Source organism: Mustela lutreola, chromosome 14 (assembly GCF_030435805.1).
Source record: "Mustela lutreola isolate mMusLut2 chromosome 14, mMusLut2.pri, whole genome shotgun sequence".
NCBI classification, from domain to species: domain Eukaryota; kingdom Metazoa; phylum Chordata; class Mammalia; order Carnivora; family Mustelidae; genus Mustela; species Mustela lutreola.
Window position 1 is genome coordinate 74,828,622 of NC_081303.1, and position 27,248 is coordinate 74,855,869.

General features: G+C 59.8%; 1 protein-coding gene across 2 annotated transcripts; it reads left to right on the plus strand.

Moving 5' to 3' along the window:
- Nucleotides 1-1,649: 1,649 nt before the first annotated feature.
- PMVK (phosphomevalonate kinase) lies at nucleotides 1,650-8,921 on the plus strand. 2 transcript variants are annotated; one of them, XM_059145196.1, is made up of 5 exons: nucleotides 1,650-1,843; nucleotides 3,064-3,127; nucleotides 5,440-5,592; nucleotides 7,686-7,815; nucleotides 8,557-8,921. In XM_059145196.1, exons 1-5 carry the CDS (start codon nucleotides 1,749-1,751, stop codon nucleotides 8,757-8,759), a joined length of 645 nt encoding a protein of 214 aa, XP_059001179.1. In that variant the 5' UTR covers nucleotides 1,650-1,748; the 3' UTR covers nucleotides 8,760-8,921. The 2 variants fall into 2 exon arrangements, with proteins under 2 accessions (XP_059001179.1, XP_059001180.1); XM_059145197.1 differs by lacking the exon at nucleotides 1,650-1,843 and having other exon boundaries at nucleotides 3,075-3,127; nucleotides 5,559-5,592.
- Nucleotides 8,922-27,248: the final 18,327 nt, after the last annotated feature.

Below are 27,248 nucleotides of genomic sequence, written 5' to 3' on the forward strand. Positions count from 1 at the left end.
CGGGAAGGACGGGCTGGTGTGGCGAGGCCCGAATTTCAAGGGCTGTTGGTGTCTCTGCGAGGAAAGCACCGCTTTGGGGACTAGGTGAGTGAGCAGCCCTAGAGAGCAGGGCGGCTCCGTGGGGGACAGAGCAGGCTGACCGGCTTCGGGGGACAAGGCCCAGCGTGTTCCAGGGGAGCCCGTGTCTGAGGCGAGGAGGAGGAAGAACCCTCTGGCCACCTGAGGTCAAGGGTCACCCTGCCTGCAATGAGGCCTCGGAGCCGAGGGCCAAGCTGCAGTGACGGAAGGAGTGCGGGGACTGCAGGCTGCCCGCACTGACCAGGGAAAAGGCCGCCCAGCCGGGTGGTTACGAGCCTTGCAGGAGCTGGAGTTTTCCGACTTGGGAAGGAGGGAGGCCTCTGACCCAAAGTCTGTGCTGCGGTAGGAGGGCTGGGGGCGGATAAACCCTCCATCTGAGAGGGCAGCGCGGGGTGGGGGGGGGGGCACTGAGGCGACTCTGAGAGGCGGGGAGGGTGTTTCTGATGGGATCATCCGAGGGGAACTCCTGGGCGCTCCGCGCAGCGGGGATGGGAGAGAATCAGGTGGAGGAAGGACCCGCGGGGAGTCCCCAGTCCTTCCAGCGGGGGAGGAGGCTCTGCGCCTTCCGTGGGCCCCGACGTGCCTGCAGAGGACGCGCTGCATCCGGAACGACGGGACCAGGAGCGCCTGCCCCACTGCGCCGCGACTCTGCTGCAGCCCCGCAGCCCGCGATCTCGCCCACCGCCCGAGCGGGTCCGAGCTGGAAGGGAGCCCCACGGTGTGCAGCGCCGAGCCACGGACGAGCGCGGGGACCGCACGCTTGCTTCGAACCGGACCAAACACGGCACCTTCCAGGAGCCCGTTCTCTCCGCGTCCGGCCGCGCCCAGGCCCCGCCGGGCTTCTGCGCCCAGGACTCGGCGCGCCCGGGGCTCCCTTCTCTCCCCGACGGCCTTGGCCTTCGCGGCTCGCAGCGGCGGACAAGCGCAGACCAGCAGGCCGGCGGGTCCCAGCTCAGGGCGACGGCGCTCCACGCTCGGGGCCGGCCGCTCCCGCCGCGGGCTTCCCGGGAGCGGGCGGACCCCCGCACCTCCAGGGTCCCGGCCCGACTCCGGGTAGCACGAGGTCGTCTGGGCCGGGTTGACTCCCACCCCCTTCAGCGCACCCCACCGACGCCGGCGCGCCAGGTCCGTCCCACCCGGCCAGCGCCCGCCACCCGCCCGCGCGGGGAACCGCAGCGGCTGCTGCCCGGTCCGCAAACCCGCGAGCGCCCCCCCCGCCTGACGTCACAGACACGCCCCGGAACCGCCCCCTCCCGCCCCTCCGGGAGGACCCACGTTCACCGCGGGGCACCGACGAGGTCGCTTTTAGTCCGTGCGCCTCGGCGAGCACCCGAGGAGGGAAGCCTGCAGACCAGCTCGGCATGGTCTCGGCTGTTCTGTCTCTGCGGGTTTCCAGGGCTGCGTGGCGCAATCGTGAGGCTCAGCTCGCGGCATTTCAGGGCTTCACCCCCTACAAGAGAATGGTTGTGTCCGGATGACGTCAGGCTCCGGGCGGGGCCGAGCCGTTCCGAGGGAGCTCCGCGCGGGACCGTCCTTCGGGCGGAGCCACGCCCTCCGTCGGCGTGCGGCGGCGGGGGCGTGTCCACGGCGGCCCTCTCTGCGGCTGCGCGGGCGCTGTCCCGGGGTCCCGGCGCGGGCGGGATCCTGGACGGCGGCGGGAAGGCGGCCGCATGGCTCCGCAGCGAGGAGTCCCGTGCCTGGTGCTGCTGGTCAGCGGGAAGAGGAAGTCCGGGAAGGATTTCGTGGCCGAGGCGCTGCGGAGCAGGTGTCCGCGGGGCGGGGCGGAGGGGCGCCCGGTGGCGCGAGGGCTGGGCTCGGGGAGGCGTCCGCGGGCGTCCGGGAGCAGGTGACAGCTTCAGCGGCGGCTGCCGGGAGTGCGTCCCCTCTGCTCTAGCTCCCGGTGCTGTGATCGGAGCAGTAATGCCGGGCCGGGCCGGGGGCGGGGGAGTTGCTGGACGAGGTCGTGGGGGCCCCGGGCAGAGGTCGCCCTGGGCTCACACCAGGGACCCAAACCCCTTTCCCTTAGCTGCATTTCTCCTTGTCTCCCCCACCCCCACCCCCGCACACGCGAGTCAGGTAGGCGTCAGAAGCAGGGCCTGTGCAGGTGCACCCCCGGGGTTTGCAGCCTGACTTTCCGCCTCCCCGTTCGGGATCTTGCAGAGTCCTAGCCACTGGCGTCCCAGTCTCCTCATCTGCGAATGGAGATCGGTCTAGGCTGCGCCTAAGGCTTCCAGGAGTCATGCCTGCGAAGAGCTTAGAACAGTCCTTGGCGCCGGGGAGAGGCGGGAGCGGGATGGTGGCTGTTACTCCCTGCCCTGTTGCTTTGGGGCCATCTGTTCCCACCCTCCGGCTCCTCACCTGAATGGTGGAGATCAGAGAGCTGGTCTCCCTGGTCAGTGTGGAAGAGTCTGTGAGCTGCTCGAGGACAGGGCAGGAGCGGTGTGTTCCCGGGGTCCAGATCCCGAGCCCCACAAATGGCCGGTGGAGTAACTCAACAGGGGAGTGTATGAGTGATTCATGCTGTGGTGACCTCGTTGGTGGAGACCGAGAGACCCTGGCTGTGCGAGAACTAGGCCTGGGGCCCTGCAGTAACCTCATCCAGGGAATATGGCCAGTGGAATTCTGGTCCTGTTTGTCCTACTTGTTAGTGTCAGGACTGTTGACCTGCCCCTGTTTCCCAGTAATCCCACAGGACACAACAGAAAGTGCTGTCCCCACCGTATAGGTGAAGAGTTACCGTCAGGAGGAGGTGTGACAGTCACAGAGATGCACAGCAGAAATGCGACTTCAGAGGGCTGCCTGGCTGGCTCAGTCAGTAGTGCCTGTGACTCAGACTCTTGCTCTCAGGGTCATGAGTTCAAGCCTGGTAGGGCCTCCTGAAAAATCAGAAAGAAAGAAGGAAAAAGGAAAGGGGACCTCAATGCCCTGGACTTGTTAGGGTCCTGGAAACTAGGTTAACTGGGTTTGGTTCTGCCCGTCCTGCAGACTCGGCGAGGATGTCTGTGCCGTCCTCCGACTCTCGGGTCCACTCAAGGAACAGTACGCTCAGGTAGGCGGGAGCTCTGTGGCGGCGGGTGGGTCGGGAGGAGCCTGCTCATGTGCCGGCTGTCATCCTGAGCACAGTGCCCACGAGCGCTGGCGGCAGGGGGTGCACAGCTCTTGCTTTTCTGTGGCGTGACTGCTGGGGACATTTGCTCCTTAAGCTTCTGGCCACCCCCCAAGAGTAGGTTCAGGAAAGCCTGTTCAGGAGAGGCTGGAGAAGCGAGCTGCCTGATCTGAGGCTGGGTTATTGTGAGGGCCTGGGATTCTTCCTCGAGACATTGAATCATCTGGGGTGTCAAGATATCTCATTAAGTGAAAAGCAAGATGTAGGACTGTGCACAGAGAACGCTACATTTGTATAGAAATGGAGAAAAGGGGCGCCTGGGTGGCTCAGTGGGTTAAGCCTCTGCTTTCGGCTTGGGTCATGATCCCAGGGTCCTGGGATTGAGCCCCGCATCGGGCTCTGCTCGGCAGGAAGCCTGCTTCCTCCTCTCTCTCTGCCTGCCTCTCTGCTTACTTGTGATCTCTCTGTGTCAAATAAATAAATAAAATCTTAAAAAAAAATTTTTTTTAAATCAAAAAAAAATAAAAGGAGAAAAGTTGTAAATATATTTGCTTATATTTTCAGCCACATAACAAGTATTTCTGGGGGGCTTGGGGTGTGAGAAGCCAGGGTGGGGTACGTAGGAGGCTATGTCGTCGGCCTCCAGGGAGGGGAGCAGTGGTGGGAGAGAGATCTTTCACTGTAAACAAATATGTATCTTTTGAATTTTGAGCCATATGGATTAAAAAAAAAAAAAAGCATTGTAAAAAAACACACGGGACCTCTTAGAGCCTTGGTGTTCAGGCAGGAAGCCCCAAGGGGGAGACCACCTTCCCAGACTGGGAGAGGCGCTCGCTGCTTACATTTCTGCCCCTGGCTTCTGGGTGTGCCTGTCCAGGGACCTGTGCGCCCAGCCCTTTGTTCAGTTGGCCTGAGTCTGGCCTTCTGGGGCGACTCAAAATGAATTCGTCTGCCTCCTTCCGTGCATCAGCTGCCCTGTCCGTATTCTTTTCCATTTGATCTTTGCCCTCCAGCTGAACAGACCCATTTGTAGGATGGCAGCCTTGGAGGGCTTCCTGAGGAGAACGGGGGCAGGGGGTATTTTTATTTATTTATTAATTATTATTATTTTTTAATAAGATTTTATTCATTTATTTGACAGAGAGACATCACAAGTAGGTATAGAGACAGGCAGACAGAGGGGGAAAGCAGGCTCCCCGCTGAGCACGGACCCCCGATGTGGGGCTCGATCCCAGGACCCTGAGATCATGACCTGAGCCGAAGGCAGGCACTTCACCCACTGAGCCCCCCAGGCGCCCCAGGAGTTTGCATTTTTAAAACCTCAATAGGTAACTAACTGGTCAGCCACCCCTACATCTCCCACTCCCATTAAAAAAACAAAATCCGAGGCATCTGTCTGGCGTAGTGGGTGGAGCCTGTGACTCCTAATCTCAGGGTTGGGAGTTCAAGCCCCATGGTGGGTGTGGAGCCTACTTTGTTTTGTTAAGTCACAGCGGGGACTGTAATTGAAAAGCAGAACACAATGCTCCTGGTGGGCGCTCCTCCCGTGCTCTGGAGTACCTAGTGGGGACCTAGTTTCCCTGCGTGGGGTGGCACAGGAAGGTCGAGGCCCTTCAGTCTGCAGACAAAGAAACTGAGTCTGGGAAGGTCCAGCTGCAGCGAGTTAGAGGAGCCAGAAGCTGCCCCGAGTGGCGAGTTTCAGACCCCTTTCCGCCCTGGCGCCCCTGGGAGGACCCCTCCTGTCCTCTGTGTCCCCAGGAAAGGGAAAGCAAGCAAGGGTGGCCTGAGCGGATGCTCCAAGCCGCCCCTCTTGCCCCCAGGAGTCCTTGGAGCCAGATGGAGGAGCCTGGGGCGGGGGGTGGGGGTCTGTGTGCTGGGCATGCGCTGTGTTCAGGTTTCTTGCTTTGCTGGAGGTCAAGCCGGTGCCCAGGGGGATGCAGACTCATTTCAGGGCTAGTTTAAGCCAGAAATACTTGGGGAGGTAAAGCTGTTGCAAGAGAGAAAAGCCACATCACACGTTTTAAAGCTAAACCGGAACGACTTCCGGATCGCCCAGGCTTGTCGTCCATCTGCTGCTCTTGGGGATTTCTGTTTCCAGCTCCCTGTCCCTGCAGACCTGGGTCTTGGTGGCAACCTCCTGGTCCTTGCACTGCCCCTGCGGGGTGGGAGGGGGAGGGCGGGGATGGCCCTTCCCTCTTTCAGGAGAGACCGGGGAGGCGGAGGCCGGTGGTGTGGACATTGTGCTCTCTGGGCAGGAGCATGGCCTGGACTTCCAGAGACTCCTGGACGCCAGTGCCTACAAGGAGGCCTACCGGAGGGACATGATCCGCTGGGGGGAGGAGAAGCGCCAGGCAGACCCAGGCTTCTTCTGCAGGAAGGTCGTGGAGGGCGTCTCTCAGCCCATCTGGGTGAGTGGCTCGGCGGCCTTTGGCCACTCGCCCTCTCTGTCCGCGTCTTCACTGCCTTCCCCTGGATCTCACCGACGGTGTGAGCTCCGGCCCTGGCCTGGCTTCCGTCCTCGTCCTGTACGGTCCCTTCCCCACCCAGCAGCCGGAACGGCAGTTTGGGGACAATCCAAGACCAGTCACTGCTTTGCTGAGAACCTTTGTCCATTGTTCTGTTGAACCACACTGACGTCCGGAACAGACTTCCAGGCTCTGAGCTGTCTGGTCCTGCTGCCCATTAGCCACCCTGCTCCTTATGCTGCAGCTGCTTCAGCTTCTCTCCGTCCTGCGAGTCAGCCTCCTCCTGGAGTCAGGGCCTTCGTGGGTGTTCTGCCTGCTGGAGACGCCCCTTCTTTCCCTCCTCACTGGGTTCACCCCACCCTGGCTCGCACGCCGCCTCCACCAGGAAGCCTTCCCTGATACCCGGGCCTGGACTGATGCTTGCCATCCAGTGCTTCCATAGCACCAAACCCCTTTCCGACCTCCTCGTTCTGGCAGCCCGTATGATATGTACCGGCCTGGCTCCTGGCAATGTGGAGGGTTCGTCACTGCGAACATACACCAAAGTCCCTGCTCTCGGGGAACTTCCGTTATCACTCAGGCTGGAGGGAGTTAGGAAGACAGAACACATCAGGTGGGGGTCGATACGCAGCAGCAAGACAAAGCAGGCCAGGGCCGTGAGGAGGCTTCCCCGGACCCCACGGCACTTGAGCAGGGCCCGTAGGAGGCGAGGGCCTGAGCCACGTAGGAATTCGTGAGTGGGGGGCAAGTGGCAGGAGGTGAGGCTGAGTCAAGCCGGTGCTTTGGAAGAGCGGGGTCTGGGCTCCCGGGAGACACCTGAACGGGGGAGAGGCATGGGGGTCAGGGGAGGAAGTGGAGGCCAGGGGGCGGGTCTTTCTGGACAGGTAGAGAGGCCGGGGCTCAGATGCGGGGACCAGGCAGGCTCTGCACGGGCTGCGGACCGTGGGTGCAAGGCGGGAGGCCCTACGAGGGTTTGGCTCTGCGCAGCCGGACAGACAAGGGTTTTCTGAGCCGGGGGAGGTGTGGGGACAGGATTGGGAGCTCGGTGTCGCTGAGGGGCACCATGGCACGGCTGGGCTGGAAGCTGCCAGATTGACGTCTGGGCTCTGAGGCGGTGAGCACCAGGTCCGTGCCTTCCCCGCACCGGCCGAGTGCCTGCACACCAGTGTCGCTGTGACGTGCACGTGGCTCCTGGGGAGCGAGTGTGTCAGCATCAGCACCAGCCACTGGTCCCTCCGTTTGCTGCTTGGCTGGTTCGTGGAGCACGTGCGGCTGCTGGGAGCGTCCCCAAGGCCTTCCGTCGTGGAGTGGACTCCGGGGAGGGCAGCTGACGAGCAGCCTAACAGATGGTGATGGTTTCAGGGCCCTGCTGCTTGGCCGGACGTCCCCAGCGTGGCGGGGGTGGTGGGGGGCAGGGTGGTAGGAAGCGTCCTGCAGGAGGAACACTGGGACAGAGATTTCTGCCGGCAAGGGAGCCTGGCCCATGCTTGGCCGGGCAGCAGGGGCCACGTGCGTCCCCAAGAGCACGTGGGTGGTATGTCTGGGGACAGACCAGAGGGGTCCAGTGGGAGGGGGGTGCAGGAACACTGTGGGTTCCAGGTCGTGTAGGGCCCTATAAGCTGGCTGTAGACTTCAGATTTTCTTAGAGCATTGAGAGGCCTCTGAGGGGTTTAGGCAGTGATCTGTCTTCAGTGTTAGAAAGTGTTGGGAACATCTCTGTTTCTGGCCTCAGTCTGTTCATCTGCAACACACAGTGTTGGACCTGCTGATCTGACCTCCAAGCCTGAGCCTCTGCTTCAGCTCAGCAGCGGCCCCAGGATGAGGCGGGTCCATGGCGACTGGGAGGGTGACCTGCAAGTGGGGGACAGCGGTGACCATGGGGTCACGGGGGACACCTGTCTGGCTTTGCCAGCCCCTCCTAGCTCTCTATGCTTTCTTGTGTCGGAGGGTGGGGGGCTGTGTCTTCCCACCACCGCCAGGGGCCCTGTCCCTCTGCCCTCTGTCCGCTGGTCACCCGCCTGTGCTCTTTCCTGCAGCTGGTGAGTGACACGCGGAGGCTGTCAGACATCCAGTGGTTCCGGGAGGCCTATGGGGCTATGACACAGACAGTGCGTGTGGTGGCCTCGGAGCAGAGCCGACAGCAGCGCGGCTGGGAGTTCACCCCAGGTGAGCCGCGCACGGCCTTCGTCCCAGCCCCCAGGCTCCGTCTGTGCTCTTCCTGGCAGGCTGTGGGGGACAGAGCCAAGCAGGGTAAGGGGATCTGGGGCCTGGAGCTCAAGACTGCCCCGTAAGAGACTGGAGTGGGGTTGGGGAGGGTGTCCTTGGGGCTGACGGTTTGTCCATGACCGTGGCCTGGTGCCCTTACCTGGGCTGGCCCCTCTAGGCCAGTGGGACCCGCTGCTGGTTCCTTTACCTCTGCCTCCGGGTGTTTGATGAGCAGCATGTCTGTGTGGAGCAGGCGATCCTGGGTCCTGCCCTGTGGCTTCTTTGTGCCCGAGGTCCCAGGACCCAGCGGGCGCTGCTCTGGGAGGCTGCTGCCCCCCCGGTGTCTGCTGCAGGCAGGCCTGTGCTGGCGTTTCGCACGCACCATCTCACTCTGTGGTTCGTGAACCTGCCCAGCAGACCCTCCCCAGAGGGTGGGATCAGAGGCTTCCCGTAAGCTGGAAGCCACCCGTGCCGCTGGGTTCTGTGGTTCCAGAAGACCCATCTACACTCCGTGGACAGTGGCCACAAAGGGCAAAGTCAGTAGACACTCTGGGGGCGCTCGGCCAGCTGGGGGTGGGTGCAGGAGGCTCTCCGGTGGCACGAGGGAGGCCAGGAGGGGCAGCTCCATCTGGGGCCAGCAGGCCCGCATGCCCAGGGGCCGCCTGCGTGGATGGGGCCTGACCTCACCATGCCCCTGCGCAGGGGTTGATGATGCTGAGTCAGAGTGTGGCCTCGACGACTTTGGGGCCTTCGACTGGGTCCTTGAGAACCATGGGGACGAGCGGCGCCTGGAGGAGCAGCTGGAGAACCTGGTGGCGTTTGTCCAGTCCCGGCGTCCGTGCCGGGTCCCGGGAGCGGCGGACGTGTGGTCTCCGACACCAGCTGAGGGCCCGGCGGATGCCTGACAAGCCAGGACACGGCGGGGACCTCGCCGCGGGCACAGGACCGCCCCACCTCTTTAGGAGGAGACCGAAGGGCAAAGAGAGGCCCCCGGCGCCGACCCGGCCGCCCTGTCTGGACGCCCTCAGCCCAGGGCTCCCAAGCCTAATAAACCGTCCTGGAGCGCACTCAGCCGCCCATGGCTCTCACTCCCCGGATGCCAGCACAGCCGTGTGGGGACCAGATGGCCGGGGGCGCGGTGGGCCCCGCTCTGGCTCCCATCTGGGTGGCCGTGTCCTGCAGAGCGCGGCCTGGGCCACGTGGGAGGTAGGCCTGCGTGTGAGGGAGGCAGGTTTGGGTTCTGGCGGTCTTATCTTCAGGGACGGCCCCACGAGAGGCTCCAGGTGCTACGCCACCAGCAAGTGCCCAGAGGGCCTGGGGTGCTATAGAGCCACAGCAGTGTTGGAGATCCACGGACTCCCTGGAACCGTGGTGTGGCCCTGGGCTGGTCACGTCACTGGAGCGAGCCTCTGCCTGCCCATGGTGGGCTTTGGACATGACCTGTTTTATTTTACTTTATTTTATTTTATATTTTATGTTATTTATATTGTTATTTATGTTATTTATTTATTTAAAGATTTTATTTATTTATTTGACAGACAGAGATCACAAGTAGGCAGAGGCAGGCAGAGAGAGAGGAGGAAGCAGGCTCCCCGCTGAGCAGAGAGCCCGATGCGGGGTTTCAATCCCAGGACCCTGGGACCATGACCTGCGCTGAAAGCAGAGGCTTAACCCACTGAACTACCCAGGCGCCCAAGTTTTTTTTTTTTTTTTTTTAATTTATTTATTTGGCGTGTGGGGAGAGATCACAAGCAGGGGGAGTGGCAGGCAGAGGGAGAGGGGGAAGCAGTCTCCCCACTGAGCATGGAGGCCGATGCGGGGCTCCATCCCAGGACCCTGGGATCATGACCTGAGCTGAAGGCAGAGGCTTTAACCCACTGAGCCACCCAGGCACCCCATGTTACTTATTTTTAAAGATTTCATGTATTTGAGAGAGAGCGAGAGAGACCAGAAGCCGGAGGGAGGGGAGAAGCAGGCTCCCTGCTGACCCAGGAGCCGGATGCGGGGCTTGAACCTGGGACCCAGGATCGCAGCCCCAGCTGAAGGCAGTCACTTCACCAGCTGCACCCCCCAGGCGTCCCTATTTTGTTATTTTTATTTTTATTTTTAATTTTTATTTTTTTTTTTAAGATTTTATTTATTTATTTGTCAGAGAGCGAGCGAGCGAGAGCGAGCACAGGCAGTCAGAGTGGAAGGCAGAGTCAGAGGGAGAAGCAGGCTCCCTGCGGAGCAAGGATCCCGATGTGGGACTCGATCCCAGGACGCTGGGATCATGACCTGAGCCGAAGGCAGCTGCTTAACCAACTGAGCCACCCAGGTGTCCCTATTTTTTTTTTTTTTTTTTTTTTTTTAGATTTTATTTATTTATTTGACAGAGAGAAATCACAAGTGGGCAGAGAGGCAGAGAGAGAGAGGAGGAAGCAGGCTCCCTGCTGAGCAGAGAGAGCCCGATGCGGGACTCGATCCCAGGACCCCGAGATCATGACCTGAGCCGAAGGCAGCGGCTTAACCCACTGAGCCACCCAGGCGCCCCATCTATTTTGTCATTTTTAAAAGATACTTTATTTCTTTTACTTTAAAGAGAGATGGGGGAGGGGCAGAGGGATGGGGTGGGGGGGGGGAGCTACGCAGACCCCCTGCTGAGCCAGCAGCTCGGACCCGGGGCTCAACCCCAGGATCCCGGGATGATGACCTGAGCTGAAGGCAGACGTGTGACCCGTGGAGACCCCCAGGCGCCCCTCAAGCACTTTAGGAATCTGAAGAATGAGGACGGCTCAGAAGGTGCTGCCTGGACTCGGAGCTCGGAGGCGTGCGCGGCAGCCGCAGCCCTGGTGGTCATGGAACGGCCTGTGTCGTCAGGGTCACCGTCTGCCTCACAGACTGGGGTGTTCTCACCCCCACGGAGCTGGGAGCAGCCTGTGGGCCCTGGACTGCAGAACCTGCACGGGGTCAGCTTGTGTCCCGGAAGCCTGTGTCTGCCTTCCTTGGCGCATGTCCTTCAGGGTCAGGGATGCTGTGTCCCCCCCCCCACCCCCGGAGGGCGGCCGTCCCTGCGCGCACCCGAGACTCGGAGCTTGGGGGGGTGTGAGCCTGGAGAGGGTTCGCTCCTCATGCTTCCTCCTGGCGTGGTGACGTGGGGCTCACGGGACACCGTGTCGGCGATGAGATGCGCATGTGTGTCGTGAGCTCGTCGGCACTCGTTAGTGGCCCCCGTCACCGCACATCACTGTCGTGCGCGCGGGAGGCATGTTTTCTTTGCCTGCTCTTCCGGCCGTGGAGAGTTTGCCGTTTCCACGTCTTGGCCTCCGTGAATGTGGGGTGCGGCTGTGTCCTCGGCGTGGGGCTTCCCTTCCCTGCGGACACGTGTCCAGCAGTGGGATCGCTGGGTGGTCGCCGGGGGATCCTTATGGGGGTGGGGCTGGTGGGCTTGACATGTCCCTGTCCTGGTGCCTGTCCCCGTCCCCACCCCGGGACCGCTGCTCACCTCGCCCCTGGCTCCGGGGAGGTTTGGAGGGCCAGGGGGTCTGCCCCCCACCCTTTGACGGGTTGGCACTGATGCGTCCTAAAACAGGAGGCCCTGGTGTCTAACAGTCCCTTCTGGATTTGAAGTTCCTCTATACTTAAAAAAGGATATTTGTCTAAATAGCAGAATCGAGGATAATCCCGACTCTTGATTCTCTGTGGCGACGGGAGCTCTCGCGGCTTTGGTTCTGAGGTGATCCCCCTGCCGGGCTGGTCTTCGCTGACTTTGTGGTCCTGGCACCCTGTCCTGCTAGGAAGTGTTCTTGTTCCCACACGTCTGGTCTTCCAGGAACAGCTTGTAGCAGCGACGTTCCCGTGCACACGTGCTCTGTTCCGCGTCTCAGCAGCTCTACTGAGATGGAACTGTTCGTAGTAACCGTGCGTAGTTGACGCGTGCACTTTGGTATGTTTTGACGTTTGAATATACCAGCAGCGGTGGCCACCGTCATGGTGCACACGTGGCCGTCACCTTCGCCCCCCACCCCAGGCCACCACTAGTCTGTTTTCTGTCTCAGTAGGTAAGTTTGCATTTTCAGGGATTTTACGTCAAGGAATCCTACACTGTGAACCTCGTTTGGGTCTTGTGTCTCGCTGAGCGTAATTATTTCGAGAACTGTCAGGTTACTGCTGATTTCCGCCGTGTGTGCCCTCTTGCTGCCGGTCCGCGGCGATTCTGTGTTTGATCCTGTGGCTGGTCTGTTCGCTCCTCGACGAGGATTTGGGTTGTTTCCCGTGTTTGGACGTGACCAGTAAAGCGACTGTGAACATCCGTGTGCAGGATTTTGCATGCACATGCGCTCTGGTTTCCGCAGGGCACACGCCTGCCTATGAGGTGGTCGAGATCACCCCTGTCCTCGCCGGTGCTTGGGTCGATGGGTCTGAGTGCGGCCGTCCTGGTGTGACTTTATTTGCGGTTCCCTGGTAATTTGACATAAACCCCACATTCAGCTCTGATCGAATCCGGCTGGGAGCAGAGCGGGGTGCCCACTGCCGGACAGAGCGCCGGCTACAGAAGCCCTGCTCAAAGGGACCCTTCGTGGGACAAGACCGCGCCCCTTGCCTGGCCCCCACTCCGTGGCCGAGGGGGAGGCCGGGGTGCCCGCTGCAGGGCCTGTTCTGCATGCTGCCCGTGGAGGTCCCAGCCCTGGGCACCGTAGGAAGAGGAAATAAGGGGCATCGGGTCGGGAGGGAAGATGCGCAGCCACCTCTGTTCCTAGATGGGGGTCCCTGGTGCGGAAACCCGGACGGAACGGCCAGGAAGGCTGTCGAGCCGATGGGTGAGTTCACCAAGACTGCAGGGTGTGAGGTCGCTTTGTAAAAGTGGGTCGTGTTGGTCGTGTCAGCACAGGACAGCCAAAATGGAAACGAGTCGTGCTCTTACAGTAGCGCAAGCACGTGAGATAGGGACGAGTGTCATAAAGACAGGCCGGAGGCTGCCGTGCTCCGGGGAGGCTGGAGACCCCATGGACAGATGCCACCGCGCCCAGAGACGGGACTCCGTGTGGAGGGTCTCACGGAGATGTGATGACAGTGAAAGGTACTGATCTTTTTAAAAGTTATTTTTATCAGGGTGCTTGGGTGGCTCAGGCCGTTACGGGTCTGACTCTTTATTTCGGCTCAGGTTGTGGTCTCAGGGTCGTGGGATCGAGCCCCGCGCGGGGCTCTCTGCTCAGTGAGGAGTCTGCTTGGGGGTCTCCCCTTCTGCCCCCACGTGCGCGCTTTCTCCTTCTGTCTCAGACAAAGCAAGAATCATTTCGGCGGCGTACGTCTGACCCTCGGTGTTACTTCACGAGTGTCGTCAGGGCACGAGTGTACCCCTGACTCTGCCCTGGACTGTGCCTCCCGTCTCTCCCGCCCTTCCCCATCCCCTCCCCAGGTCACCCCTCCCCCCACACCCCTCCCGCCGCATTTCCCCTCCCCCCTACACCCCACGACCACCAGTTTGTTCCCTGCGTTTGTGGGTCTGTTTCTGCCTTTTGTTAGTTGTGTTTGTTTCTCATACTCGGCACACGGGGGAAGTCCGCGGCAGCTCTGAAGTGGGCTGAGCTCAGGGGCGCCTTCCCACCACCTCGCTGTCAGTCCCCGCCTCCTGGACGCGTAGGACGGTTCGCCTGTTCTAGGATTTCTCATACGTGGTTAACATCCAATTTTAAAACATGTTTAGAACAACAGTTTATTTCCAAGATGTAACTTTTACTGCTCATCTTGGCCCTTCCACGATGCCTCAGCTTCCTCATTTGTGAATTTTGTATTTTAATTCCTCTCCAGGCAGTCAATGCGCCTTCAAAGACTTTTTTCACAAAGGGCACGTGGGCGCGCTCTCTTCTGAACCGCTGTGAGTGACAGCCCTGCACAGTGTCGCCCATCCGTGTGGACACTGCCGGGGCGGGTGTGGGATCGTGGCCTGGTTCCACCGTCTGCCGTGGTCGGTGTTGCTCAGTCTGAGGCCGCCTGGACTTTGGTGCCTTTGAAGGTCACGTCCTTTCTCTGGAGGCCTGTGAAAATCTTTTCTGTTTTTCGAATCTGTCTGGTGCTGATAAGTGTGTGGAAATGGAAGAGTTGTAGAGGTGTTGGGAAGTAATGCAGCATTCCTGAGCTCACAGCCTTGAAGTAGCCGACACCCAGCATGGCTCCCCGGAAAAACAGAAAAGCCCTGGGTGGGGACTTGGGAGCCCTGGGATGTGGTGCCCTTTACCTGAGGGGGGCAGAGAAGGTCTGGCATGAGACTGGGGTGCTGGGTCTGGGTCCCTGCTTCCCAGGCTTTCCCAGACTCCCCTGAGGAATCTGGAGGTGAATCAAGCTGGCCATGGGCGCCACTTCCCAGAGGGGAACACTCCTGGCATGCTGGGGACAAGGAGTGGAGAGATGGGGACCTTTGGGGCTGTGCCTTGGGTTGGGCCTCGGGAGGCGGAGGGTGTGTCTGCCTTGTGGGGATGTTCCCAGCACGGTCCCTCTGTCGTGACACCCAGACCGAAGTTCGTGGCCTGTGGGTCCCTTGGGCTCCAGCTGCCACAGCCGGCTGGTCCTGGACAGGACTGTGGGCCAGGGCCGGGCCCCGTTCCCGCCACTCTGGGATGTGCGGGGGGCTGTGCAGCCAGCCGGTCCTGCTGAGCAAGGGCCGCGCCGGCTGGGACGGGCAGGGAGCCGCCTGCAGCCCCACAGTGTTTGCCTTCTCACCGCCAGCGCCCCGTGGGGGGCTCGGACGCTGTGGGCGCCGCGCTGTGCTGGCCACTCCCTGCACTCATGGGGTGATCCGCTTTCACGTCTGCGATCGCACCCGTCTTGTTCCCATTTCAAAACTGAAGACACGGGGGACACAGGAAGGTGAGGAGACTCTGGGCGGTGCGTCTGCGGGGGCCAAGTCAGGGCCCTCTGAGCCTCGGCTCACCCTGCAGATGGCGGGTGGGGGGTCCTGCCCCTCAGGTTCTCCCAGACTCTGCAGCCAGACACGGGGCTTAGGCTGGATTTGAACTTCTACTGCGGTTTTATTTTTTTATTTTTAAGATTTTACTTATTTACTTGACAGAGAGAGAAATCACACGCAGGCAGAGGCAGGCCGGGGTGGGGGGAAGCAGGCTCCCTGCTGAGCAGAGAGCCCGATGCGGGGCTTGATCCCAGGACCCTGAGATCATGACCTGAGCTGAAGGCAGAGGCTTAACCCACTGAGCCACCAGGTGCTCCTCTACTGCAATTTCAGTGTGTCCCCCCATCTAATGTATGTGGGGCAAAGTTGGCATTTTTGGAAAATGAGTTTTTATTAAGAAGTAAAGGGAGGGGCGCCTGGGGGGCCCAGTGGGTTAAGCCTCTGCCTTCGGCTCACGTCGTGATCCTGGGATCGAGCCCCGCATCGGGCTCTCTGCTCAGCGGGGAGCCTGCTTCCCTCTCTCTCTGCCTGCCTCTCCGACTACTTGTGATCTCTGTCAAATAAATAAATAAATAAATAAATAAATAAATAAATAAATAATCTTTTTTTAAAAAAAAAAAAGAAGAAGAAGAAGAAGAAGTAAAGGGAAACCCAGAAGATAGAAGTGGGTGTGAGCGTGGACAGAGGGCTGGGGCCTGGTCTGGGATGCTGAGCCTCTGGCTGTCCTGGACTCACCAGGCCGGTCCCTCTCAGCCTGTCTGGCAGGCCTTGGCTTTCACCGCCCCTCCCGACCGACCTCCTGCCAGCTGCTCTGGGAGTGGGCCCTGAGCACGACCCCTGGATGGACTGTCTGAGTCTGCCTTGAGCTGGGCGGTTGCGGCCGTCCGGAGTCCGCCCTGGCGCGGGCTCAGCCGGGCCCTTTGGGACTTGACCCGCTTCCCGCCGTAGCACACGGTGGTGTTCTAATGACCAGTGAGCCGGGAGGTCCACGCTCGGCGGGCGCTGGACACACAGGCTCTGGGCATGTGCACGTCCAGGCGTGTCCGCTCCCGTTTCCTGCTGCCGATTGGTCTCCCCCGGCCTCGCCTTTGTGGCGTTGCTGGGCCTGAATCTGACCAGCTTGGCAAGCGGTAGTGCGTCACGTGAGGTCCCGCCGAACTGGAGCCCGTTCCGAGGTGGTCAGGAGGCCATGGCAGGGACCCCGGAGTGACTGGGCTCTGGGGCACACTGGTCCCTTAGCTCAGACCCCAGATACAGTGTTGGTGTGGCCGTGCGGGAGGGTCTGAGCCCCAGCCTGTGTGCCCAGCGCCCCTCCTGGCCTGCACTCTGGCCTCGGGGTAGAGGGCCTGCCCTTGGTTCTCCCTCGTACCTGTCCCCTGAGCTGGGACTTTGCCGCCTCGAGCAGCCCCTCTCCCCTGGCTTTGGCAGACAGTCTGTCTTCCCTGTCTGCTGACCAGCAGGCACCACCTCTGTCCTCCCTTTGCTCGGGAACACAGTCCAACCCCTGCTCCCATCTCTAAGACACAGCTCCTTGAAGGTCCCTCGTCAAGGACACGGCGTTCTGTCCTGCCTTATGACCTGCTGGCTGCAGCTGTGTGAGCGCTTCTTCCTCCTTGAAGCCTGTGGCCCACTGGGTCTGTCTGGGCCTCCTCCTGTCTTCTTGCCCTAGGAACGCGGTGATGTCCGCCCACTGGGGAGGGGGGCTATAGTGCTGCCTCAGGCTGGCTTCTGAGTGTCTTATCTGCATGGGTGTCCAACTGGCCACGCTCGCGCCCGGAGAACCCACTCCTGCCTGTCCCACGCTGGGGCAGGGTACCCAGCGGGATGGAATGCGCAGATGTTTGAAGCCTTGATGAGTTGAGAAGGGGGCACCGTCACTGGAGTCCTGGTCAGGAAGGTGGGTTCTTTTTTTTTTTTTTTTTTTAAGATTTTATTTATTTATTTGACAGAGAGATCACAAGTAGGCAGAGAGGCAGGCAGAGAGAGAGGAGGAAGCAGGCTTCCCGCTGAGCAGAGAGCCCGATGCGGGACTCGATCCCAGGACCCTGAGATCATGACCTGAGCCGAAGGCAGCGGCTTAACCCACTGAGCCACCCAGGCACCCCAGGAAGGTGGGTTCTTGCCTAGTTGTTGGGGAACCTCTTTCTTCCCTCTGCAGGGTGGCTAGGTCGTGGCCTCGGGGCGCCTGTGGCTCTGGGGGGCTCTGCTCGAGCAGCAGGCTTGCCCCGGGTCCCGAGGGGCCCTGCCAGTGGCCGGTCCCGGAGCTTTGTGGGGCTGGGGCAGGTGGCCGGCATCCTGCATGTCCAGATATCGGAGGGCTATAAATAAAACTAGCAAACTGTCAAATGAAATCATGTTCCAACCCCTTACTTTGACAAATATGCTTTTATAACAACAGAAGTAGAAAATAACTAACTCAGAGTTGGCAGAATACTAAAACCGATACCATTTCATTCTGATTCTGCATGTCCGGCCGTGCTGCTACGGGCCAGAGACGACCGCACAGGTAAGAAAGGCACATACTCTTCATCAGTGAGGGTATGATGTTCCACAATGTTTGTTTTTCTTGTCCTTACTTTAGCAAAAAAAAAAATCACGAATTATATTGATTTGGTCAAGATTTTACCTAATTTGTGTGCTGTTGCTAACAATGGTCTAAAAGAGGAGGAAAGTACAAAGAAAAAGTACAGAATATGAATTGTTTCATTACAGTGTAAGTTGACGTAAAGGTAAGCATTTAAAAGTTGAAATTAATTTCCATATATTTTTTTTAAGATTTTATTTATTTATTTGACAGAGATCATAAGCAGGCAGAGAGGCAGGCAGAGAGAGAGGAGGAAGCAGGCTCCCCACTGAGCAGGGAGCCCGATGCGGGGCTCGATCCCAGGACCCTGAGATCATGACCTGAGCTGAAGGAAGAGGCTTTAACCCACTGAGCCACCCAGGTGCCCCATTTTCCATATATTTTCAAAGAAATTCCTTTTCTTTTAAAATAGTCATTTACTAAATAAAAGGCAAAATAGTAGCTTAAGTGAATTAATGTGGGAAACTTAAAGCAAAAAACCCCAATTTTTTTTTTCGAGAGGGAGGAAGGGGTAGGGCACGAGCAAGGGGGGCTGTGGAGTTGGGGGAAGAGAAAGTTCAGCGGATGCGCTGCTGGGCCTGGAGACTGACGGGGGCCTGGATCTCAGGACCCTGAGGTCATGACCGGAGCCGAAATCAAGAGTCAGAGGCCTAACCTGTGGGGCCAGCCAGGTGCCCCAAAGCAGAACTTTTTAATAAAGTTGGTGATTTTAAGTCTTATGAAAATTTATTTTTTTTCAGTTTTTTCACGTTTTATGAGAATTTAAATCCTGAGATGCTTTCATCAAAGTGAAATTACGGCAGTTCTGATTCTCAGTGCTCGTCTGGGGGCCCGGGTGAATCCGTCTCCGGTTTTACGCTTTTATACCAGACCCCTGTACTTACCACGAGTTTGAAGGTTTTACTGGTTTATGTAGAATGTGTGTGCGGGTGGTGTGGAGACAGAGAGAGACTCCCCAGGGGACTCGCCGCGGGGTCCACCTCCCGACCCTGAGGTCGTGAGCCCAGTGGAAACCCGAGGAGGCAGAGCTTTAAGTACAAATTTAGGAGCCCTAGGAATGTCGCGGCTGAGGCGATGGTCTTGCATGGTGGGGACTGACCAGAGGAGCAGCAGGACGGCCCCGGGCCACAGGGGACCCCCCAAGTCCGTCCCTGTGGCTTCCTCCCGCCCGCGCTCCTCCCCACCCCCTAAGTCGCAGGTCCCTCCGGGCTGGCGGAGAGCTGGCAGCCGGAGGAGGACACGGGCAGGTGGCCCGGCCGTGCCCCAGCGGGAGGGTGCCTGTGTGTCTGTGGTTAGCACAACTGCCGCATGACCGTGTACGCGTCACGTGCGGCTCCCCTTGACCATGGAGGCACGGCCTTGTTTCTGGGGTCTCGTCTGGTCACGTGTGAACACAGTCAGGAGGCCCTCGCATCCAGGCTTAAATTTCGTGTTCAGGTTCTGTGGGGCCTCCCCATCCACACACGTGGACCTTCCCCTTCCCCCCCCCCCCCGCTCCGGGTCTGGGCCCTCCTGCCAGCAGACCTCACGTTGGTCTGTCCTATTTCCCGACGACGAAATAGGGCGCAGATATGCAAACCATGTGCAAGTCCAAAGCTAGAAGGCAGAGCCCCCCACGCCGAGCCCCCCAGAAATCTCCATCACTTGAGACCGAGTGTCTTCTCTCCCAGAAGCTTATGTGCATACGAGCACACTATCAGCTCTTTTCAAAACTAAAAATAGGGTGGAGAACGTTCCGTTGCTCTTGGAACTGGTTCTTCCTCCTTTAAGGAAATGCCGTAGACATCTTTGCCTGAAAGTGCAAACAGGTCGACCGCATTTTTCTGCATGTCCTTTGCCACCGCCTTGCAGTCAGGCCCCGTCATGCACATTTGGGTTCTCTCCAAGTCTCTGCAAACAGCGAGTGTCCTTGTGTACGTGTCTCTTTACACACTTGTGGGACTTTCCCTGTAGGATAAGTTCCCGGAAGGGGAAACGCTGGGTCGGAGGACACAACCCCTGCCCATTTTACATAGACACGAACTCTCCCTCTACAAGCGTTGCACGAGGGCGCCTGTGTACTCCGTCGGCGACCGTCTTGGAGCGCAGGCCCTGCTCTTCGCAGGGCGGGGACTTCGGGCAGGTTTGTCCGGTCCTGGCCAGTCTTGCCCGCCGGTCCCGCTCCTGGCTCCCTCCACACCCAACGCCCTCCGTTTGGAAACTCATCACCCGCACTGAGATTTTTGTTCGCTGGTTTTTGAATTTTTTGTTATTTTTTAGAGCGGGAGGGGCTTGGTGGGCTGTTTGGGGAGCTGGAGCTGCGGGCGTGGCAGGTGGGCTGGGAGGGGCGGCTCCGGGAGCACCGCCGGCCCGGCCCGGGGCCCCAGCCCCACCGAGGAGGACGTGGCTGCCATCCTGAGAGCGCCGGGAAGCCCTCTGGGGTCGCAGCAGGACCAGATCTGCATTTTCAGAGGACTTCTCTGGGCTGGATGGGGGGCGGTTTAAGGGCACAAGGGTGGCCATGGGCCAGGTAGGGGTGAGGGGTGGGACTTAGACCTACCCCGAGGGGTAGGGGGTCGGAGGGCCCAGGTGTGAGCTGCAGGGAGGCGGGGTCAGCAGGACCAGGACACGCAGGTGCTGGGGACACCTGCTGGCTCAGGTGCTGGTCTGCCTGAGGGGGAGGCTGGGCGCGGGACTGCATGGGGAGCACGCCTGAGCCTGTGGGGGACAGAACGTGAGCTCCACAAGGAGGGCCACGCATTAGTCACCCCGACTCGGGCATGGGGCCCTGCTCCGCCGGCTGAAAGCCTGGTGCGCCCGAGAGCCCCATGTGTTCCTGCCCAGCCGGCCCCCACCCCCGACGGGAGTGGAGAGGTGCGGGGGAGCCGTGGGCTGGGGCTGGGGCTGGGGTCCTGGCCGGTCCTTGGTTCTTACCCCTGAGCCGGCCGTGGGCTGCCCCGCTGCGCTCTGCCCATGGACTTGGCACAATGTCCCTGCGCTAACCCGCGACGTTCCTGGACCTCCCTGCGGGCCCGGGGCTCTGTTCGCCGTCGTGGAGTAACAGCACACGGAAGGCACGGTCCACCCAGACCCGGCGGGGCCTTGTGCACTCATCCGTTCGCCCGCCCGGGCGGGGCTCTGTGGAGGGCCGGGGGTGTCACGGAACAGGACGGGCTGGTCCTGCCCCTTGAGCTCACTTCACATGCGTCCAGGCCCGTGGACGCTGCCGCTGGCGTGGTCTCCTCCAGCTGTGCTCGCTGGAGGCCCTGGGCCGAAGCCGACCAGTGCCTGAGGATCGTGAATGGGCCGCGCTCCTGCGAAGGGGGCCTGGTGTCCCTCTTAAAAGCGCCAGGCGGAGAAAGGGTAGCCTGCACCACTGCCGGTGGGAACGCGCGCAGGTGCGGCCGCTCTGGGAAACAGCATGGAGGTTCCTCCAAAAATTGAAAATAGAGCTACCCTACGACCCAGCAATCGCACTACTGGTATTTACCCTAAAGATACAAACATAGTGATCCGAAGGGGCACGTGCACCCGAATGTTAACAGCAGCAGTGTCCATAATAGCCAAACTATGGAATGAACCTAGATGTCCATCAACAGATGAACGGATCAAGAAGATGTGGTATATACACACAATGGAATACTATGCAGCCACCAAAAGAAACGAAATCTTGCCATTTGCAGTGATGTGGATGGAACTAGAGGGTTTTATACTGAGCGAAGTAAGTCCATCAGAGAAAGACAATTATCATATGATCTCCCCGATATGAGGAAGTTGAGAGGCAGAGTGGGGGGTTTGAGGGGTCAGGAAGGAAAAAATGAAATAAGATGGGATCGGGAGGGAGACAAACCATAGGATACTCTTTTTTTTTTTTTTAAGATTATTTTTATATTTATTTGACAGCGAGAGAGAGATCACAAGTAGGCAGAGGGGCAGGCAGAGAGAGAGGAGGAAGCAGGCTCCCCACTGTGCAGAGAGCCCGATGCGGGGCTCGATCCCAGGACCCTGAGACCATGACCTGAGCCGAAGGCAGAGGCTTAACCCACTGAGCCACCCAGGCGCCCCCCCATAAGACACTCTTAATGCCACAAAACAAACAGGGTTGGGGGGGGAGGGGGAGTATGGAGAGGAGCATGGTTGGGTTATGGACATGGGGGAGGGTATGTGCTCTGGTGAGTGCTGTGAAGTGTGTAAACCTGATGATTCACAGACCTGTACCCCTGGGGCTAATAATACATTATATGTTTATTAAAAAATTGCACCAGGCGGGTGGGATTATTGCCGATGTGTTGTCGGTTGCTCTTGATTATACTGACGTGCTAGTGAGATGAGATCTCGTGGGTCCGTGGCTTCCTTTCGTGAAGGAAGCAAAGCATGAAATCTCAGGTCACACCCTCGTTGCAACAGCCCCAACACCCGTGTGTGGGCACGGGACCCCCGCTGTGCGAGGAAGACGGGGCAGAGCGAGGACTGAAGTCTGCTACGCGTTAACCATACTCAGGTGGCCGGACTATACATGCCTTTTCTGCTGCTTTATTGTTTTCTGGTTGCACATTTTTTAAAAAAGATTTTTTTAAATTTATTTATTTGACAAGCAGAGATCACAAGTAGGCAGAGAGAGAGGAGGAAGCAGGCTCCCTGCTGAGCAGAGAGCCTGACTTGGGGCTCGATCCCAGGACCCGGAGATCATGACCTGAGCCAAAGGCAGAGGCTTCACCCCTAGAGCCACCCAGCGCCCCGGTTGTTGCATGTTTTTATAACAAGCGAGCGAGCGAGCGAGCATTACTATGAAAATTCAGAAAAGTAAATGAAACACTGAAACCATCGGTGTTCGCAGACCCGTGTAGATCAGAAGAGCGTTGCCCCGGTGTGAGCGGAGCTCGGTGAGCCCTGGGGCCTGTCGTGCCGCGCGTGGAGCAACACGCACTCCGATGCGTGAGAGAGGCTGGGTGAGCGTGCAGCAGTCTTCGGTTCAGGAGCTCTGGGGTTCGGTTTAGTTCTGTATGCGTTGAGAAGCTCGCAATCTAGTCAGGGAATCAGACTGACTTATTTACTCATTCATTAATTCACACGTGTGTATGGAGTTGCCGTCTGCCCCTGGTGTCCCACATGCCGGGGACCACAAACACGACAGTCCATTGCCACATGATGCTTGGCACCGGAGAGATGCAAAGCAAACCCACCGTGAGGGGGAGACCGGGAACGGGGTGAGGGGGGCAGAGGTGGAGGGAGAAGCAGGCTCCCTGGGGCTCGATCCCAGGATCCTGAGAGTATGACCCGAGCCAAAGGCAGATGCTTAACAGACTGAGCCCCCAGGTGCCCCCACAAGAGACTCATTAACTGTAGAAAACAAACGGAGGGCTGCTGGGGGTGGTGGTGGCGGGATGAGCTAACTGGGGGATGGGCATGAGGGGGGCATGGGGCGGGAGGAGGACCGGCTGTTGGAAGCGACTTATGAGTTACTGGTCTCTGTCTCGGAAGCCAATAATCAAATATACGGCAAGTGATTGCATTTAAATAAAAAATCCCGATCCCACGTGAGAAGTGCCTTGGTGGGTGTCTCTGCAAAGTGTGGAGGCCCGTGGTAGAGGAAGCAGCTGACCCTGTTTGGGGCTGTGGGATCAGGGAAGGCCTCACGGAGGAGGCTTACTTGAACAGGGCTTTGAGGGATGAGTAGGAGTTCTCTAGGCAGCTTGTGGAGGGAAACAGAACTCAGTGCTGCGCTGGGCATTATTTTTGGAGATGCCTACGTGCTGTGAGGGAAGATGGGATGAGTGCACTGTCTGCGGAGTGGACCTCTGTGGAGTGGACCTCTGCGGAGTGGACCTCTGCGGAGTGGACCTCATGCCAGCCAGAGCACAAAGAAGAAGGGCCAAAGGTCTGAGTGCACAACTCGACTAACCCCATGCATCCTGGCTGCTTCCTCCCTCCCCCTAACTGAGAGTCACACGTGTTCAAGGACTCCTTGGCCCTTCCGTCCTGTCTGGTCCAGGAACTGGAAACATCTGGATCCTGCTGGCCTGGAAAAACAGTGTGTGACCCCTGGATTTCTGTCCTCTGTGGCAAAAAGGTGACCCCTGGCTGGAAGTTCCCACGGTGACTGTCAGTGTTAACAAGAGTCCCTGAGAGGTGGTGGTGGGGTGGCTATGTGCCACGCCCTGTTCTTCTTTTCCACCCTCGTCTCACGACCACCCCCCTCGGGGCCCCCTGTCCTCTGGCGTCGCCCCCCCCCCCCCCCGTCCTCTGGTCTTCTCTGCCTGTCTGCTCCCGCGCTAGTTCTGCCGGCGCTGCCCTGTCTCCCTCTGGCTCCTGGCACCTTTCTCTTTCTCCTCTCCTGCCCATCTCTGGGTCACCTCCTCAGCCTTCCCCAACTTGCCCCTGAGGGCATGTGCAGAGGGCAGGCTTGGCGGGCGCCCTGGACGCGTCTGGCTTCCGCACAAGCAGCTCTCCTGCAGGGGCCTGGGTCTGCGGTGTGAGACACAGCGGCCTCGCACACCCCTGTGGGAGCCGGAGCGTCTGCAGACAGATTCGGTCGGCTCTCCAGCGGGAAACTGAAGACCCCGGCGCCGTGCAGCCGCTCCCGGCCCCCGCGTGGCCCGCCAGCCTTCACCCTCGCCTCCCGCGCATCTGCGGGACACGTCTCTAATAAGAGTTCTTCCCCCAATCTCTCTGATGAGTGGGACACGTGTGTCTTCTAGATAAGCCCACTCCCGACGGGGCCAGCGGTTCTCACTGCCGTGCGAGCCAGCCCCTCCCCCCTCCTCGTCTGGGTCAGGAGGACTCTGAGCTGGTGCGGTCCTTGTGGTGGACACTGGGGAGCCGCCTGTGGGAAGAACCTCATTTCTAAAAAGAAATCCAAGACGAGGGGGTCTCTTTATTGTTTCTGGACTTCGAAGGGTGGTGGAGTCCACGGGCCTCCCCCCTGGAGAGGCCGCAGCGTCCTGTGATCATGAGGGAGTGGCCGGCGTGCTGAGGACAGTGGGGCCGAGTCGTGCCACCGAATGAATGGCTCCCGGAACGGTCTGCCCCTCGAGTGCTTCGTGCGGGGTAATGAGTGTCCTTGTGTTTAAACCATCTCAAGTTGGGTTTTCCTAGACGCAGATGTAAACAGAAGGTCCCAGACAGGCCCGCCGTGTTCCAGGGCAGCAGGAGTTCACAGGTGGAGGGCTGCGGTGGGGAAATGAGCTGTGGAATCCAGTGGGTCCCCTGGTCCACTGGAGCACCAGCCTCGCCGTCCCGTGCTGCGACAAGTCATGGACGGGTCCCTCAGCCTCTCTGAGCTGAAGCGTCCGTGGCTCCGTGTCAGGAGCCCCCAGAAACTCAGCAGTGGTCTGTCCCCCTCCCCCCAACCGTGCCTTTTCCTTTCTGCTATTTTTTAAAAAGGGGCCAAGAGGGGCCAGGCCCAGAGAGCTCTTTAAGGACACTTCAGCGCTGGGAAACCTTTCCTGCAGAGACTGAGTCCCTTTCCCACCGTGGCTCCCCGTGCAAATCAGGGCTCTGGCGCCAGCAGCAGGTCTGAGGGGGAGGCGGAGACGCCGTTCTCGGTTCTCCATGGTGACGAGGGCCTGGACGGTGGAGACAGCTTTGAGTCACTGGCTTCTGCCACCCCCCACCATCGCTTCCCTGGGGCGGCTAACAAACGGACGGCCCCGTGGACGCGCGTCTCTCTTCCCTCTTCTGGGGCATCGCGCGGCAAAGCTGCTTCCAAATGGCCAAGGCCGGGGTGATGGCAGAGAAGCAAGGGCTCCACCGGTCCCCTGGCCAGGAGCGGCCGGGACCTGCCGGGCAGAGCGTGGCCTTGGGGCTGGGCTCCGCGGACCCTGGGTCAGTCTGGCCGCACTGCCTCCGGGCTCCGTTAAGAGGTCAAGGATGGGAAGGTACGGGGTCCTCCGGTGGGAATGGGCGCCAGAGACGCAGGCTCTCTACCCTGCAGGTGGGCACAGCTAATGTCACGAATGCTCTAGGGCCTTTCCCTGAGCTGCTGTGTGTCCCTTGGGAACAAGGCACCTGCCCCCTCCCTCTCCTGAGTGGAGGCAGGACCGGGAATGCAGGCGCCAGTGGAGTCCAGAGCCTGGGGCTCCTGATCCAGGCCGCGGAGGCTCTCCTCACCCACTGACGCGCCTCTCCTTCCCGGAAGACGGCGGAGAAGCAGGAGAGAAGGGAAGGAACGTTCGCCGGGGCCATGCTGATGGCTCCCCGCGCGCTGCCTCGTGCGGACAGCGCGTCTTTCCAGGGAGAGCTGGTCCAGCCCTGTGGAGGTGACCCCGGCTGCTTGCTTGTGTCTGGCAATCGATTCTGGACAATTCCTGCCTTGGTGCCGATAACACACAAATCCGTTTCCTGCAGCCCCAGACCTGGGGTCCGATCTCTCTGGATCTCTTGTGAACTTGTCCTTTCTACCTCCGAAGTCCATCGGCCAAGATCGCGGGTCTGACAGCACTCGGCCTTGGTGAGGACCTGCAGTCGTGGCCCTGATGGAGTCAGGGTGGGGGGAGCAGCTCTGGGAAGGTTTCGGGGCTACCTTTGTTCTTCCCCTTCCCAGGCATCCTGGCTGGTCCAGAAGCTTCTCTAGTGGAAGTGGAGGCCAGAAGTGAGTGCAAAGGCACCGGCCTTGCGAGCGCTCCGGGGCTTCCTCTCGCCTGCTTCATCGCTAGGTTTGCAGGAGGCAAAGGGCCTTGTGCCAAGAAAAGAGGCTCGGCCCTCCCGGAGGCCCCCAACGGCCCTAGGGAACCCGCATAACATCTGGAAACACTTTCGGAAGTGAGCAGAGGAGGCAAGCGCTCCTGGGCTGTAGGGACTCACTCCCCGTTAGAGTAAGGGCAGCTGCTGGGCATATTCTGAGACGGAGCCTCCGCCCATCCCCGTCCTGAAGTGGGACTTTCAAACGCCGGCAGGAGCAGGAACACAGCCAAGACGAGGGTGCTGGCCGTGAGGGGCTGAAGCTCAGGTGTTAAGTCTTGGGCACGGCCACGGCCTCTCTGGGTCCCGGTGGCTCCTCACACGAGGGGGTCAACGAGAAGCGACATGTGGAGGGTCACGGGGTCCCGAGCGCGGGCTGGGTCTGGTTCTGAGCTGCAGAGTCCAGGTCTGGTGACAGGGTGATGGAGGGAGTGTCCCGCTGCTGCCCACACCCCCCTCCTCCTCATCCGGTGACAGGCAGCCTGGACATCCCCAGGAAACATGTTCTGTCTTCCACTCACCCTCCAGCATCTCGGGGGGCTATGAGCAGATTCCCTGGGTGGGGGGCAGGGCTGGATCTGGAAGGCCCCTTGCACTCACCGGGTCCCGTTACCCCCCACCCCACCGCTTGCTTGCTTTCCGTGCCTGAGCCCTCCCAACGGTTCCAGCGGCCACCGCCCTGGTCAGACGCTCTCCGTGGCGTCAGGAAGTCTCAGGTCCAGCTGTGGTTCTGTCCAAAGGCGGTTCCTTTGCCCCCAGTAAACACCAGGCCTGCAGGGGCTGGGGTCCTCCTGTCCATACAGGACCCTCCACTCTCCAGCCCCAACACTTGTGACACAGACTGTCCTTGAGTGTCCTCGTGTCCGGGACAGGCGGTGCTTGTGCTCTTCCTGAGCGTGGGCTGGAGTTCTGCTCCCTACAAAGTCCGTGCTGGGGCGAGTCGGTGCTAGTGAGTGGGCCTAGCGGGCTGCCTTGCATCTGGGGTCTGGGGGCCTCCGGGGCCCTCTTTCCAAGGTTGGCTCTGGGACATCCGTGACAGTCTGGAGGAGGAACAGCTCTCTGTTTCGCTTCCCTGTATCTTACCGCAGGAATACAAACAGGAGAGTGATAAATGCGGGGGTTTGGCAAGACCCTCGACCCCAGCCTCCGCCTGTCTGTACACGCACACACACGTGTGTTGTATGTGTGTGCTGGAGTTTGGATGTGCTTTTACCTGCGTCTGTGTCCATCTCCAGGGCCTTTTGGGATGGCGATGGGCTTCCCCGG

Bases quoted from the DNA above. Each gene is read 5' to 3' on its own strand.
- PMVK (XM_059145196.1), top strand. From the start codon at position 1,749: ATGGCTCCGCAGCGAGGAGTCCCGTGCCTGGTGCTGCTGGTCAGCGGG. The intron at 5,593-7,685 runs GTGAGTGGCTCG...TCTTTCCTGCAG, and splicing joins GCGTCTCTCAGCCCATCTGG to CTGGTGAGTGACACGCGGAG. The intron at 7,816-8,556 runs GTGAGCCGCGCA...GCCCCTGCGCAG, and splicing joins CGGCTGGGAGTTCACCCCAG to GGGTTGATGATGCTGAGTCA.